At 34.7% G+C, this 16,522-nt stretch overlaps 2 protein-coding genes across 3 annotated transcripts; both read left to right on the plus strand.

The window, feature by feature from the left end:
• The first annotated feature begins 2,619 nt into the window (after positions 1-2,619).
• On the plus strand, positions 2,620-3,921 carry LOC115961871 (stemmadenine O-acetyltransferase-like). Its single transcript, XM_031080777.1, has one exon. It carries the CDS (start codon positions 2,620-2,622, stop codon positions 3,919-3,921), a length of 1,302 nt encoding a protein of 433 aa, XP_030936637.1.
• A 9,738-nt stretch (positions 3,922-13,659) lies between these two features.
• On the plus strand, positions 13,660-16,514 carry LOC115959420 (premnaspirodiene oxygenase-like). Of its 2 annotated transcripts, XM_031077796.1 has the most exons (3): positions 13,660-15,639; positions 15,778-16,225; positions 16,337-16,514. In XM_031077796.1, the coding sequence occupies exons 1-3, from the start codon at positions 14,734-14,736 to the stop codon at positions 16,393-16,395; spliced, it is 1,413 nt and encodes a 470-aa protein (XP_030933656.1). In that variant the 5' UTR covers positions 13,660-14,733; the 3' UTR covers positions 16,396-16,514. The 2 variants fall into 2 exon arrangements, with proteins under 2 accessions (XP_030933656.1, XP_030933655.1); XM_031077795.1 differs by having other exon boundaries at positions 15,778-16,514.
• The last annotated feature ends 8 nt before the right edge of the window (positions 16,515-16,522 follow it).

The raw sequence follows: 16,522 nt of genomic DNA on the forward strand, positions 1-16,522 counted from the left end.
CATAGCAGTGAACACATCATGAGGCCTATAGAGTTGTGGGTTGCCAGAACCAGACATTGATACTGAATACAATAACACCAAATGATCAAGTTAACAGTGTGTATCAACTGTTGCTAAATAATGTAATCCTACATAGAATGGTACACAGCAAAGACATTCATAAATTGTGTACCATTGCATGCTAAAAATGAAATACTAACACTAACACCAACATTTGACCATAAACAATAGACATTGTTGGTAATGTCTACACATTGTCTTCAACACTAAATGTTGTTGTAAATGTCTGACCAATGATGATTATGTGCAATACAAAATGTTGCTATAGTAAAGAAATTATTTCATTCTTTTCTCACCAACGTTTACTACAACAAATAACCAAAATCACACCAATGTACTTACTTCACATTCATTCAACCTAAAAAATCAAAATTTAGTACAATATCAAATGAAAATAACATTGCCCTAAAATTGTGATGTGAATTTTTTACCTGAGGTGATACAAATTTCAATTGAGTTTGAAGAAAGCCGCTGTTGATCCGTGGAGGAGTTCCAACTCAGTTCAGCAGAAAGTCCTCAGTTCAGCAGAGAGCAAGGCACACTGAGTGGGAGAAGGTGTGCAGAAATTATAACAGAATAACTCGACTTTACGGATATCAAGTATACTTTATAACTCGATATTACAGAAATCGAGTTACATTGAAACACTCCACTTGACACAAAGACAGTACGAAATCAGGGTTTATAACAGTATAACTAACTCGATTATTTAAAAATCGAGTTATGTAGAGATTCAAAAAAAAAAAAAAAATGCCAGCAATGCGGGAAAAACCTGTGTATAACTCGATCATAGGAGTATCGAGTATTTCATATAACTCGATTTTAAGATTATCGAGTTACAAAAGAGGGGCATTTCCCTATTTAGTTTCAGAATGAGGGCACAAAGATGTTTAATTTCCGAAAAAAGGGCATTTGCCCATTTCGGCCCACTTATACTTATAGAGTGACTATCGCATCAAAAGTGTGAGGTAATTGCAATATATGTTAATATGGCACTAATTACATTCATTCTCATATATGCTTGTAAACATTATTGTGGGTACCTAAGGCATGCTTAGGCATGCTTAGCAACATCCTTGACCGATCTCGGCATGCTTTGCTATGTCCTCAGCATGCTTGGCAACGTCCTAAGTGTCCCACATCGAATAGAAATCCCCCCCACTTTCTACCTTATAAGCTTTGAAACGAACACTACTCCTTCGCTTCAAAGCTTATAAGGTAGAAAGTGGGGGGATTTCTATTCGATGTGGAACGTCTAGAACGTTGCCAAGCATGTCGAGGTCGGCCAAGAACGTTGCCAAGCATGCCTAGGACGTTGCTAAGTATGCCTTAGGTACCCACAATTATGTAATAAAAATTATAGCAACTTTGACATTTTTCACTATAAAATCAATAAAGCATCCAAGTTAGAGAGAGTTTCATATGGGTTGTGATGGATAATATTATTCTTGAAGAATAAAAATGGAAATAACTGTATCAATATTTTTATGACATCCCCAGATAGTCCAAATGATTGAAGAAAAAAAAAAAAAAAGCCATTACTTTAATCAAGTTTAAAAGAAAAAATCTAAGACCACAAACTTTTTTACAACTTTTTGTTACAATTATGATATAAAAAAATGTGAGGAAAAAAAATGATAGGTAACTACTCATAATCTGTTACCTCAGAATTGTAACAAAAAAGTTGAGAAATAGTATGTGGCCTTAGAATCACTAAGTTTAGAAACATTCAGCACCAGTGAGGTCCAAGTTTAGAAACATTCAGCGCTAGTTAAGTCTAGTACTCAGAATGTGAGCCATGGTAAGAAGTGAGATTCCATCCAATGCCACAGCGCTGACAACTTGGGTAGGCTGAATGTTATTTTAGTTCAAAAATGAAGATGAAAACAATGAATCATGGCTTATCTTGGCAATGGCTTTAAGTATTCAAGATCAATTTATTTTTGGTTTCATATAGTATTTATGATCTTAATTGGCTATAAGTGCCGTTGAACCATAATTAAGAAATTGTGCATTTGTCCTTCTGATGAATAAACCCATAATTAAATTAGCTTCAATGTATGTTTCACAACATGTTTTTGTTTCTTATGCAACAATTGAGGTACTCCAATAATCATTTTAAGCTTTCGCTGTTTATCCAAAGAGCATCTCCTTATCAAAACAATTCAAATTTTAAAACATATATATGTGTGTGTACATTTACGTTTACGTTATGAGGTCCAATCATCCAACTGCCAATAACACAAGTTGAACTTTGAATATTTGTGAAAGAATTGGTCTCTACTTTTTGTGATGGCCCTCCAATTTTCATTAGATTTCACCATTTTTCTTCATTTACTCTCTTTGTTTTGGCAATTAAAAGTACAAGTCCAATTTTTATTTTTATTACATTTGAAGTGGAGTGGTCAACTTTTGGAGCTGCGCGTCTTATCAATTTGAAGTCGAGTGGTCAACCTTAATTTGCAAAAGCTTTATATATAGAGCGAAAGATTTGCATAAGAACCTTACATTATAGAACCACTTGTTCAAAGTAGTTTGAACTTTGCATGTCAAGAGAAAATGAAGCTCTCTTCTTTGTTCAAAGTAGTCTCCAAAGAGATTATCAAACCATCTTCACCAACACCAACCAATCTTCACCATTATCGGCTTTCCTTTTTCGACCAAATAATGCCTCCCATGTATATTTCATCTGTCTACCTCTACGAAAAGAATGATGCATACTCAAAATTCAACATTAACAGTTCTGCCAAATCTAGTGCACTCAAGCAATCATTGTCTAACATCTTAAAGCATTACTACCCTTTAGCTGGTCGCCTTAAAGACAACAATCTTAGTGTAGACTGCGACGATGAAGGCGTCTTGTATAGCGAGGCTGAAGTCAAGTGCCAACTTTCAGATATTGTTGCAGAGCCAAATCCTACAGAGATGAAGAAATTTCTTCCATGTGATAATGATGACACACACCATTTACCCTTTGCAGTTCAAGTCAACCACTTCACTTGTGGTGGTATTGCTATTGGCGCATGCATTTCCCACAAGATTGCCGATGGCTCATCCTTTATCCACTTTATGAAAAATTGGGCCGCCACAGCTCGAGGCGAAAGTGATGTTATATATCCACAATTCCAATCGTCCACTCTGTGCCCACCTGCGACTAATTTATCTGGATTTGACCCAACATATGTTATGCCAAAAGAGAAGCTTGTATTAAAGAGGTTTGTGTTTAGTTCTGCTTCAGTAGAGGCTCTTAAAGCAAAATATGTAGAAAGTTCAGCTGGCTTAGAATTATACCCAAGCCGTGTTGATGCCTTGTCAACTTTTATATGGAGTCGATATGCAACCACAATTGATCAAGTAAAGTCTGAGTCTGAAAAACTGCACATAATTCTTTATGCAGTGAATTTACGGAGGAGGTTGAATCCTCCATTACCTGACTGCACTTTTGGAAATTTATTCCGACTCATACCAGCCATTGTGTCTAAAGAAACCAGCCAGGAAGATTGGTATGGAATTGTGCGCAAGTTGAGAGATGCAAAAAGAAAACTCGACAATTTTGACAGGAAAAATCTACAGAAGAGTAGTGAACAGTTGGATCTTGTCAAAGAGTTTAGTGGAAAACTCATGGCACCAGATACAGTTGTCTCAACTTTCTCAGGATTGTGTGGGTTTCCCAGATATGACGTTGACTTTGGGTGGGGAAAACCTTTGTGGATTGGTCGGGTTAGCTTGCCATACAAGAATCTAATCACGTTGACAGACACCAAATTTGGGGATGGAATAGAGGCGTGGATAAACTTGAACGAGGAAGAAATGGTCAAATTTGAAAGAGACAAGGAGCTCCTTTCGTATGCTAGAATATGATATTCACATGCAGTTTGTTCATTGGGTGGGCACCATTAGAGCTATAATAAAGGATTTTTTTTAATAGAAAAATGGTAAGAATTCGGGGAAAGCAATTGTGACGACCCTGGCTACGTCACAACAATAATGTCAACTTCTGCTTGAAAGCAAAGCAAGTGATCATTAGTTATTAGTGTTTATGTTTGTATGGCGCCATGTAATGTACGTTAGTGCTTTTTGCTGCTGGCAGTATAGTCAGTTCTTGATTCCTTTGTATGCTGCTAGTTCTCTAATTTCTTCAATAAAATTTCTTCTTGTCCACAAAAAGTAAAAAATAAAAACATTATTACATATCTTTTTTTTTTGGTTTTTCGCAAATGCTTCTAGTTTTTCTGGTTAAATTCGACCAGCGTGTTAATTTGACCTAGGAAAAGAGAAGAAAACTGCTTGGAAAATCATAAAAGTTTTTCTTGAGATTTTTTTCTAACTATCTCCTAAACCTAAAATAGTTCTTACTCTTCTATAATTTTCTTTACATATTTAAATTATAAAAGAAAATTATTGGTTTATATTTCACTATTCATGTATTCATGTAAGATTTATATTGTAAACTAAACAAACGTGTATAACATTGTACACATACGTTTAGTCTACAATATAAAAGCTTACTTGAATGGTATTAAGTGAACTAATAACCACTCAATCAATTAAAAAGTGACTTTTGGCTCACAAGCCAACTATCCCATAAAAAAGACAATTCTTAAAAAAAAAGGGAAATATAGAAAGAACATATATTCATAGCGAATGTTATGCGAAGTAATGAAAGGCTTTGGTTAAGGATCATGAGCAAGGCCAAAGCTATCCTTTGATGTGTCAGTTTTAGAAAACACATACAAGTAATTAAGAAATTTATACAATATGTTAATGTGGAACTAATTACATTCATTCTCAAATGTGTTTGTAAATTTTATGTAAGAAAATTTACAATAACTTTGGCATTTTCTGCTATGAAATCAATAAAGCATCCTAAGTTAGATGGGTTATGGTAAATAATATTATCTTTGTAATTTCATTATGACATATCCCGATAGTCCAAATGAAAAAAAAAAAAAAAAAAAAAAAAAAAAAAAAAAAAAAAAACTTGCATTAATCAAGTTTGAAAACATTCAACACTAGTTAGGTCCAGTAGTTTTTCTTAAAAGTTATTATGGTTCTGAGTGGAGTTTGTAGTGTCTCTTTGTGTTACTTAGAACTTTTTATTCTCTCTCCCTCTCTTGTGTTTGTTTGTTTATCAAAAAATTTAAAAAAAAAAAAAAAAAAGTTTAAGTCCAGTTCATCGAATGTGAGCTGTTTGGTTTTCAAGTTTTCAACAACACAAGGCAAGTGCCATAGTGAGATGTGAGGTTTCATCCAATTCCAATGCCACAACATTGACAACTTGGGTAGGCTGTATATTATTTTAGTTCAAAAATGGAGAAGAAACATGAAAACATTGAATCATGGCTAATCTTGGCAATAGATTTTTTTTTTTTTTTTTTTTTTTTTTGAGAAGAAACCTTGACAATGGCTTAAGTATTCTGGATCAATTTATTTTTGGTTCATATAGTATTTATGAACTTAATTGATTCTATCTGCCGCTGACCCATCATTAAGTAATTGTGCTTTTGTCATTGTGATGAATAAACCCACAAGCCACAATTAAGTTAGCTTCACTGTTTCTTTCACAACAAACGTGTCTTTGTTGCCTATGCAACAATTCAGGCACTCCAATAATTATTTTAAGCTTCGGCTGGCTATCCAGAGACCATCTCCTCATCAAAACAATTCAAATGTTAAAACACATATATGTACATTATGAGGTCCAATCATCCAACTGCCAATGACTTAAGTTGAACTTTGAATATTTGTGAAAGAATTGGTCTCTCCAATCATCCAACTGCCAATGACTTAAGTTGAACTTTGAATATTTGTGAAAGAATTGGTCTCTACTTTTTGTGATGGCCCTCCAATTTTCATTAATTTCACCATTTTTCTTCATTTACTCTTTGTTTTGGCCATTAAAAGTATGCAGGAAATCAAAAGCTCAGAACAAAGTCCGGAAGTTGTCCGCATGGCCCAGAAAGTTACCACTAACAGGAAATTTGCACAACTTTATAGGGTCACCACCACACTATGCTCTCCGACAACTAGCAGGGGAACGTGGACCCCTTATGCACCTACAACTAGGTGAAATCTTTGCAATTATGGTATTATCACTTTCACCAAGGAAGTATTCTACTCTGGCAGCCCGATATCAGATAAAAACAAAGCACATTATTTCATTCAGTTTAGTAGATCTGACCAATGGCTTGATTTTTAGTTCAAGAGAACCAACAATGCTGTAGATGCTAAATTGCAAGTTTCATTTTAACCTATTCAATCACATTACATGCGGAAATTTAAGGCTTCTAGGTTGCTTTTTATTCTATTTTCTCTGTGTTCACTACATTCAATCAACCGAGGATTAGCCAGTGTCATTATATGTCTACAGTGATAGGCCAAGAATGTATTGACCCCTTTAGTAAATTAACCAATTAATTAGCCAAGTGAATTAATTAGGTTCAATTGCATGCAATAAGCGTGATAGTATAAACAAATCACCAACTAAGTTAATATGCAGCAGAAAATAAATTTGACACAGGTGATTTGTTTATGAATAGGAACAACCACTGAGGCAAAACCCTATTGGGTGAATTTAAGATCATCATTCCCAAGAATCCACTATTATCAAAACAAGCAGTTACAAGTAAAAGGAATGACAATACCTAATACCAACTTACAGTTGAACCCTTGCCCCAATATGCAATTGGACATTTTAATGTAGTGACAATTTCTCTTTTCAATGCACGGCTCCAAATACGTGACTAACTAATGGATGCACGGATCTCAGTACATAGATAACACACCAACTTGTGAAAGATGTTAGTTGTAAAGTTCTTCAGTTCTTCCAGACAATGAAGATTAAGAAGCTCCTTGGTTACAAAACTCTTGACGCAAAGATGCAGCAACTTCTTTAAGAGAAAGATGAACTAGGGCAAATTGTCTCCGATCACAATTTGAGTGAACAATCACTTTTCATCAAGTTGCATCATCTTTGATAGCTCTTAAAATAATCCTTATATATGTTTAGAGTTATGAGAAAATAAACACTACACAAATAACTTGGATATGCATGAAAAAATATCTGGAAATCTGAATTTCGTATTTCTTGATAGATACAGCTTTTGTTGAGAGCTATCAAAAATTAAACATTAAACCTCGATAGATTTATCTGTCAAGCTATCTACTGAGATTTAATAAACAACACTTCTTCACTTGTTTCTTAGACAGATTTGCATGGTTTCAATACTAAACTTGAACTCTTATTACTTGAAGTATTAAATATATCATAAATCTACCTAATTACAAGTAAAGTGTGTTTTGTCAAATGATTAGTCAATTCTATATGACATATGTTTTAACAAGTTCCACATATGTCCTAACATGTAGCATTATTAAGTTGTCATAATACCACTGAAGGATAGTTCATGTACCTTAAATTTGGTATTTCACAATCCATTTGTTTGGTTAATTAAGTGATCATGATCTAGTTTTTATAAATATATGAATTTTCTATACATACTTGATTTGAGAAAAGACATTTTAGATTTACCAGTGGAATATATTGGCATATATTTTTTGCTCCCAAAGTTGTCAATGAACAAAATTTGGGACGACGGCTTCTGCAATTAGACAAGTAAACTGCTAAAATAAAAAATAAATAAAGAAGCATCATAAGTTGAGAGTATGAGATCGGATATGATAAATAATGTTATCATTGATGGATAAAAATTGAAACTAATTGCAAAACACCCTTTTTCTTTTTTCTTTTTGAAAAGAGGATAAAATGAAACGATTTTTTGACATCTAGGTTGTCTAAATGACAGCAAGACAAAATCCTTACACTTTGAACATTCATATGAATTCAACCTTCAAGAATTAATTTTGGTAAAATTTAGCACTAGTGAAGTCCAGTTCTGAATGTAAGCTATCTGGTTTTCATGATTTCCTCTGTATATTTGGCTGCTTAATGGTGTTTAAGACTGAACCATGTTTTTGACTGCATGAGGAAAGTGCATGATGAGAAGTGAGGTTCAATGCCATGAGGCTTACAACTTGGGGAGGCAATTTATTATTTTAGTACAAAAATGGAGAAGAAAAATGAAAATAGTATGTCATGGCTCAATTATTCAGGATCAATTTATTTTTGATACTTAGTATTCTAGATCCAGCAATTAACCTCTCCAAACATAAATTGAAGGTAAGGCTACGTACCAATCACCTCTCCTAAATCCTATAAAATTGGGAGTTTTGTGCAATAGCGATGATCATTTTAGTATTCTTGATCTTAATTAGCTCGAAAAGCCATTGACCCTTCTAACTTCAGAAAAATGGATCTTGAAATTAAGTTGTGCTGTCAATTAAATTAGCTTCACAGTACCTTTCAAGAAAATAAATAAATAGCTTAGTAGTACTAGGTCAATGCTTTTCTTGCCATCCCATGATGGGGACAAATTTAAAGAGATACTGTGCTTTTCTTTGATGACGAACATGTCTTTGCTTATATGTTCTATGCATTGAGATACTCCAATCTCAAGTCAACCATACTCTTGTATTTTAATCATTCAAAGAGAATGGTCTCAATAAAAAAAGAAATAGAAGAATAAATCAAATATCAAAACATATGTATGTACATACAGGCTTATGGGGTCCAGCTGCAAATGTGTATAACATTGTACACATATGTTTAGTTTACAATATAAATCTTACATGAATGTTATAAGAGAATCCGTAGCAGTTGTTGCAAAAATTATGTCATTTTGCCATACTAAAAGCATATTTTATTATTTTACCACATCATTTTACAATATCCTATTTATCAGATGTTTTATATTTTTACCACTTCATTTAAAATAATATATACAATACTTTAAAATAATAAAAAAACAACCTCCACAAAATCCAATAGCAACAGTCACAGCCACCTCTACCATAGCACTACCAGCATCAACCTCCACTGTGGCAACCAAAATCCACCACACAAAAAAAATAAATAAATAAATGGCCCAGCCACTACCCTCCTGTTCCACATCACAAAACAACCACCATCACAATCACAAAACCCAGATCGGCGAGAAGAAAAAAGACAATCACAAAACCCAGTTCGATGAGAAGAAAGAAGAAAGACAAAGAGGCAAACCCATCACGCCAGCAAGCAAAACACACACACACACACAAACCCACCACAACCCAGAGACCCACGCCGATCACAATCCGAAGTCACAAACTCACAACCCATCATGCCGGCGAGCAAAACACCAAGCAAAACACACACACACACAAACCCAACACAACCTAGAGACCCACGCCGGTCACAATCTGAAGTCACAAACTCACAACCCAGAGACCTACACCCACGCTGATCACAATCGGAAATCACAAACCCACAACCAGACCCACGCCGATAGGCGACTCTGAGATAGAACAGAGAGGAGAGAGCGAACAAAAGGAGGGAAAAAAAAATTGGTGAAGGAGATTTTATAGATTAGTGATGATGGAATTTGTGAGATGGTAGAGAGGAAATCGGTGGTGGCTCATGATTCATGAATGTGAAGAGAATAGAGCAAAAAGGAAGAGGGAAGAAGAAAGAGTATGGGAGAGTGGAGATGAGGCGGTGAATAGCTAAAGGAGAAGATGAAAGAGATATGAGAGAGAAAGAGGAATAAAAAAATAAAAAATTCATATGTCACACCCATCCATACTGTGACAAATTTGTGACTCTACTATAGCATGTTATAAAAAATATAAGATTTGGAACATCTGATAAATGAGGTTTTTTGGTGTTTGGTGTGCCAAATGTGCCAAATATTTAGCATTTGGCACATATAGCACAACTGCTATAAATGCTCTAATGTGAACTAAAGTCATCTTTTACCTATAACTGAAGAGTGCAGATCTTTTAGTCAAAATTTAGATGAAAAACCCATATTGTACACGAATTGACGTTCAAAATCACTCAAATCAATTTTTTTTCCTTAAATAACCACTCAATCCATTAAAAAGTGACTTTATGCTCACAAGTAAACATAAATCAACTTTCCCATAAAAAGAGACTATTCTTAAAAGCAAACATAAATCAACTTTCTCTTTTTAAAGAGAGAGAGAGAGAGAGAGAGAGAGAGAAATGAAATATAGAAAGAACATATATTGTTAGACCTTTGGAAAAGAAAATGTCAAAATATTCCTCTTGGTTCTTTCCTAGTCCACACATTCCAACTGGTTGTGTTTTGCGAAAATCCCATTTGACTCTCCATATTCTATACATAATAGCGAATGTTATGTGACATGATAAACAGCTTTGGTTAAGGATCATGAGCACGGCCGGAGCTACCCTTTGATCATTCAGTTTTAGAAAACACATACAAGTAATTAAAAAATTGTTTCTCAAAAAAAAAAAAGTAATTAAAAAATTTATGATATATATATATATATATATGCAAGATATAAATTTTACTTTAACCTAATCTAAGTGTATATGTATGTGAAACTTCCTCGTAAAGACTTAAACTCCGGCTCTTGCCCCTCACACCCTACAAGTATTTGTACTTATGAAGTGACTATTGCATCAAAAGTATGCAGTGGTTGCAATATATGTTAATGTGACACTAATTACATTCATTCTCATATATGCTTGTAAACGTTATGTAATAAAAATTATAGTGACTTTGACATTTTTCACTATAAAATCATAAAGCATCCAAGTTAGAGAGAGTTTCATATGGGTTGTGATGGATAATATTATTCTTGAAGGATAAAAATGGAAATAACTGTGTCAGTATTGTTATGACATACCCGATAGTCCAAATGATTGAAAAAAAAAAAATCATTGCATTAATCAAGTTTAGAAGAAAAAATCTAAGACCACAAATTATTTTACAAATTTTTTTTTTTTTCACAATTGTGATGTGACAAAATGTGAGTAAGGAAAAAAATGGTAAATTCATATATAAATAATAGACAACTATTCATAATTTATCACGTTAGAGTTGTAATAAAAAAGTTGAAAAATAGTTTGGGGCCTTGGAATCACTCAGATTAGAAATATGCAACACAGTGAGGTCCAAAATGAAGAAAGATGAAAACAATGAATCATAGCTAATCTTGGCAATGACTTTAAGTATTCAGGATCAATTTATTTTTGGTTTCATATGGTATTTATGATCTTAATTGGCTCTAAGTGCCGTTGACCCATAATTAAGAAATTGTGCATTTGTCCTTGTGATGAATAAACCCATAATTAAACTAGCTTAGCTGTATGTTTCACAACAAACATGTTTTTGTTTCCTATGCAACAATTGAGGTACTCCAATAATCATTTTAAGCTTTGGCTGTTATATCTCCTCATCAAAACAATTCAAATGTTAAAACATATATATGTACGTTTACGTTATGAGGTCCAATCATCCAACTGCCAATAACACTAATTGAACTTTGAATATTTGTGAAAGAATTGGTCTCTACTTTTTGTGATGGCCCTCTAATTTTCATTAGGTTTCACCATTTTTCTTCATTTACTCTCTTTGTTTTGGCCATTATAAGTATGCAGGAAATCAAAAGCTCAGCACAAAGTTCAGAAATTGCCCCCATACATGGCCCAGAAAGTTACCACTAATAGGAAACTTGTGCAACTTTTTAGGCTAACCACCACACTAGGAAAGTTACAACTTATGCACCTACAACTAGGTGAAATCTCTGTAATTGTGGCATTATCACTATCACCAAGGAATTATTCTACTCTGGCAGTCCAATATCAGATAAAAACAAAGCACATTATTCAGTTTAGAAGATCTGACCAAGGGCTTGATTTTTAGTTCAAGAGCACCAAAAATGCCATAGATGCTAAACTGCAAGTTTCATTTTGATCTATTCAATCACCTGCCATGCGGAAACTCAATCAAATGAGGATTAGCCTGTTGGGGGAAAAATCCTAATTCCCTCATTGTGAATTAAAATATATAACTACCAAACAATAGCAATATTATAGAAACAAAAATTATTCTAGTAAACACCACATAAAAACAACAACACAAGAACTCCAAATCTTATCTTACGTGGACCCTCTAATGTAAAGAGAAAAACCACGGGCAACTCCAAAAAATATAAATAGAGATTATAACTATCAAGTTTAGCAACTTGAGTCCACAATAAATTGGATATACAACAAATAAATCTCAAGGAATAAATACAATCTCACCACAAAATCAATAGCAAAATCTTCCTCTAAATACTCCAACTCTCTATGATTATAGCACTCAAAAACTTATAAGAACTCCACTAATTTATCTTCATTGTATGTAACTTGAACAAAAAAAAATGTCTCATTTTCTTTTTCACTCTCTCACACTCTCACTGTGTTTCTCTCTATCCTTTCGGACGGCACCTCCTGAAGCTCTGACTTGTGTTTTTCTCACAATGGCCGAATTGCTCTCTGTGCTTCAGCTCTCTGTTCCAGCTCTTCTCACTCAAGGCCGAATGGCCTTAGCCTTTTTTTTCTTCTTTTCTTTTTTTTTCAGCGTGTCCCACCCGCCTTGCATCACTTCTCATCAAGATAAGTCAGACCTTCCAATGCATGCCCAGCTTTGCATTAAACTAAAGAGAGCTTTGCATTAAACCAAACAGCAGACTTTATGGGCTTGAGAAGAGAAGCTCATAAATGAGCTTTGACAAGAGTGGCAAGCAAGTGGGCTGGACCCACACGGTGCTTGCACCCAACATAGCCTCCTCATTATACGGCTGCAGAATTAACAGGTTGTCATAATAAAACTGGAGGATAGCTCATGTACCATAAATATGGTATTCCACACTCCATTTGTTTGGTCAATTAAGTGATCGTTATCCAGTTTATTGTGTGTGTGTATATATATATATATATATATGAATTTCCTATACATGCTTGATTTGAGAAAAAGAATTACAGATTTGAATATATAGGCATATACATTGGCGGAGTTAGGAATTTTGAGTTGGAACCGAACTATTATGTCAAGATAAACTCAAATCAAAATCATAATGTTACAATTGAAGTCTTGAGTTTTTTTTTTTTTTTTTTTTACTTGATAAAATCTTTTTATTTTTATTTTTTAATTTTTTATAGAAGATAGAATTTCTACTCTAATATAATTTAAGTGTATATGTGTGTAAATCTCTTTCCTAAAAACTTAAACTCCGACCCTTACCCCCCACATCCCACAAACACTTATATTTATGGAGTGACCATCGCACTAAGGGTGTGCGATGGTTACTTAATAGAATCTTGAGAATAGAAAATTTTAACCAAATTACATATATTATTAATATTGAATGATTTGAACCCATTAATAGAATTTGATATTGAACTAAAAATTAGTGGTTCCACTATTTACTCAAAAAATTTACTATCTAATTATTTTATTATATTGCAATTGTATATCAACTCAACTCTCTCTCTCTCATGATTACTAGATTAGTTAATCAATGTTTTTTTTGGGGGAACTCCAATTTTTTTTTCATATAACCTTTAAATATTTATAAATATATCTGTATTTAAAAAAAATTAAAAATTTTGGAGGGACCAAAGGGACGACCCCCCCCCCCCAAAGGGGCATATATTTTATTTCTCCCAAAGTTGTCATAGAGCAAAATTTGGGATGTCGGGCTTCTCGAACTAGACAATTACATCGCTAAAATCAGTATAGCATCATAAGTGTGAGGAGAGTACGAGATCGGATGTGATGGACAATGTTATTATTGATGGATACAAATTGAAACTAATTGCATAACTCTCTTTTTCGTTGCTCTTTTTGAAAACAGACTAAAATGAAACAAGTTTATGACATTCAGGTGGTCTAAATGACTGCAACACAAAATCCTTACACTCTGAACATTCATATGAACACCCTTCAACCTTCAAGAATTAATTTTGGGAAAATTCAGCACTAGTGAGGTTTAGTTCTGAATGTGAGCTCTCAGGTTTTCATGATTTCCTCTGCAAATTCTGCTGTGTAAGGGTGTTAGTAAAGACAGAACCACATACCACGTTTTTGACTGCATAAGGCAAGTTCCATGATGAGAAGTGAGGTCCAATGCCAAAAGGCTTACAACTTAGGGAGGCTATTTATTATTTTAGTACAAAAATGGAGAAGAAAAATGAAAATAGTGTGTCATGGTTAATCTAGGGTATGACTCAAGTATTCAGGCTCAATTTATTTTTGATATATCGCATTTTAGATCCAGAAATTAGCCTCTCCAAACATAAATTGAAGGTATGGCTATGTACCAATCACCTTAATTTCCCAAACCCCACAAAAGTGGGAGTTTTGTGCAATGGGTAATGGTCTTTTTAGTATTCTTGACCTTAATTGGCTCTACAAGCCACTGACCCTTCTAACTTCAGAAAAATGGATCTTGAAATTAAGAAGTCGTGCTGTTAAGTAAATTAGCTCCAGAGTGGTAGGTCAATGCTTTTGTTACCACCCCATGGTGGGGACACATGGAAAGAGATACTGTGTTTTGTGTCATAATCAATCTCCTAACTTCTAAGAACATCACTCTTTGATGACGAACATGTCCTTGTTTACATTTTCTATGCAATAATTGAGATACCCCAATCTCAAGTCTACCATTCTCTCTTCATTAAAGTCGTCATTTTAAGCTTTGGCTGACCATTCATATTTCGGAAAGAAAATTTCAGACAATCAGTTGTCTCTCCTTTTTGTGATGGCCCTTCAATTTTCGTTGGCTTTCACCACATTTCTTCTTTTACTCTCTTTATTTTGGCTATTAAAGGTATGGAGAAGAATTAAACCTCAGAACAAAGTGCAGAAGTTGCCGCCAGGGCCAAGAAAGTTACCACTAATAGGAAACTTGCACAACTTAATAGGCTCACTACCACACCATGCTCTCCAGCAACTAGCAGGGGATCATGGACCCCTTATGCACCTACAACTAGGTGAAATCTCTGCAATTGTGGTATCATCCCCCAGGCTGGCCAAAGAGTTCATGAAGACGCATGATCTTGCCTTTGCAGAGAGGCCAGAACTTCTTGCCCCTAAAATTATAAGCTACGGTGGCTCAGACATTGCTTTTTCTCCATATGGTGATTACTGGAGGCAAATGAGAAAGGTTTGCATGTTGGAACTACTAAGTGCCAAGAAGGTCCAATCCTTCTCTTCTATTAGAGAAGAAGAAATTAGTAGTCTCATTGAGTCCCTCCACTCATCTGAAGGATCACCAATCAATTTTACTGAAAATATTTGCTCTTTGACAAGTACCGTTGTATGTAGAGCAGCATTTGGTACCAAATGCAAAGATCAAGATGAATTTACATTGCTGGTCATGGAATCTGCAGCCTTGGCAGGGGGTTTTGACATAGCTGATTTGTTCCCTTCAAAAAAGTTTCTTCATGTGGTTAGTGGGTTGAAATTTAAACTAGAGAAGATTCATGGGAAGATTGACAAGATCCTAGACAAAATCGTCCATGACCACAGGGAGAACCCAATGAGTGCAGAGACTGGCAATGGTGAACTTTGGAAGGAGGATCTTGTTGATGTTCTTTTACGCCTTCAGCAAAGTGGTAGCCTCGAGTTCCCCATCACAACCAACAACATCAAGGCAGTCATATTGGTCTGTATTCCTTCTATAAATACTGCTCATTCAAAAGCAATTAATTCTCAATTACTAGGACCAATCCACTTTTATTGCTATCCTTATATTTTTCTTAAGAATAACCTATGACTATGAGTCATTCCAATTCTTTTCCAGGACATGTTTGCTGCTGGAACTGATACTTCATCAACCGTAATAGATTGGGCTATGTCAGAAATGATGAGACAACCAAGAGTGCTGGAGAAGGCTCAAGCTGAGATAAGACAAGCCTTTGATGGAAAGAAACGAATCCATGAGAAAGATATTCAGAACCTAAGTTTCTTAAAGTTAGTTATAAAAGAAACTCTAAGGTTACACCCTCCTGTTGCAATGCTACTCCCAAGAGAATGCAGAGAGCCATGCGAGATTGATGGATATGAGATACCCCTCAAAACTAAAGTCATCGTTAATGCATGGGCAATTGGAAGAGATCCTGCACTTTGGCACGATGCTGAGAGTTTTATACCAGAGAGGTTTGCCAATAGTTCAATTGATTTCAATGGGACTCACCTTGAATATATCCCTTTTGGTGCAGGAAGAAGGATGTGCCCTGGAATAACATTTGGTATGGCCAATATTGAACTTCCCCTTGCTCAATTACTCTATCATTTTGATTGGGAGCTTCCAGGAAGTATGAGGCCAGAGGATCTGGATATGACTGAATTCTTTGGTGCAGTGGTTCGAAGGAAAAACAACTTGCATTTGGTTGCTGCGCCTTATTCTCCTTCAGAATAATGGAGATTCAACATCAGAAAATTCATTCAGATACCTCTGGAATTCCCACTTCACTATTTTAATCAATGTACTAATATAGTAAGTCGACACCAGCAAATATTTTCTTGAATTTAAGTGTATTCTGATT

Source organism: Quercus lobata, chromosome 9 (assembly GCF_001633185.2).
Source record: "Quercus lobata isolate SW786 chromosome 9, ValleyOak3.0 Primary Assembly, whole genome shotgun sequence".
Lineage (NCBI taxonomy): Eukaryota > Viridiplantae > Streptophyta > Magnoliopsida > Fagales > Fagaceae > Quercus > Quercus lobata.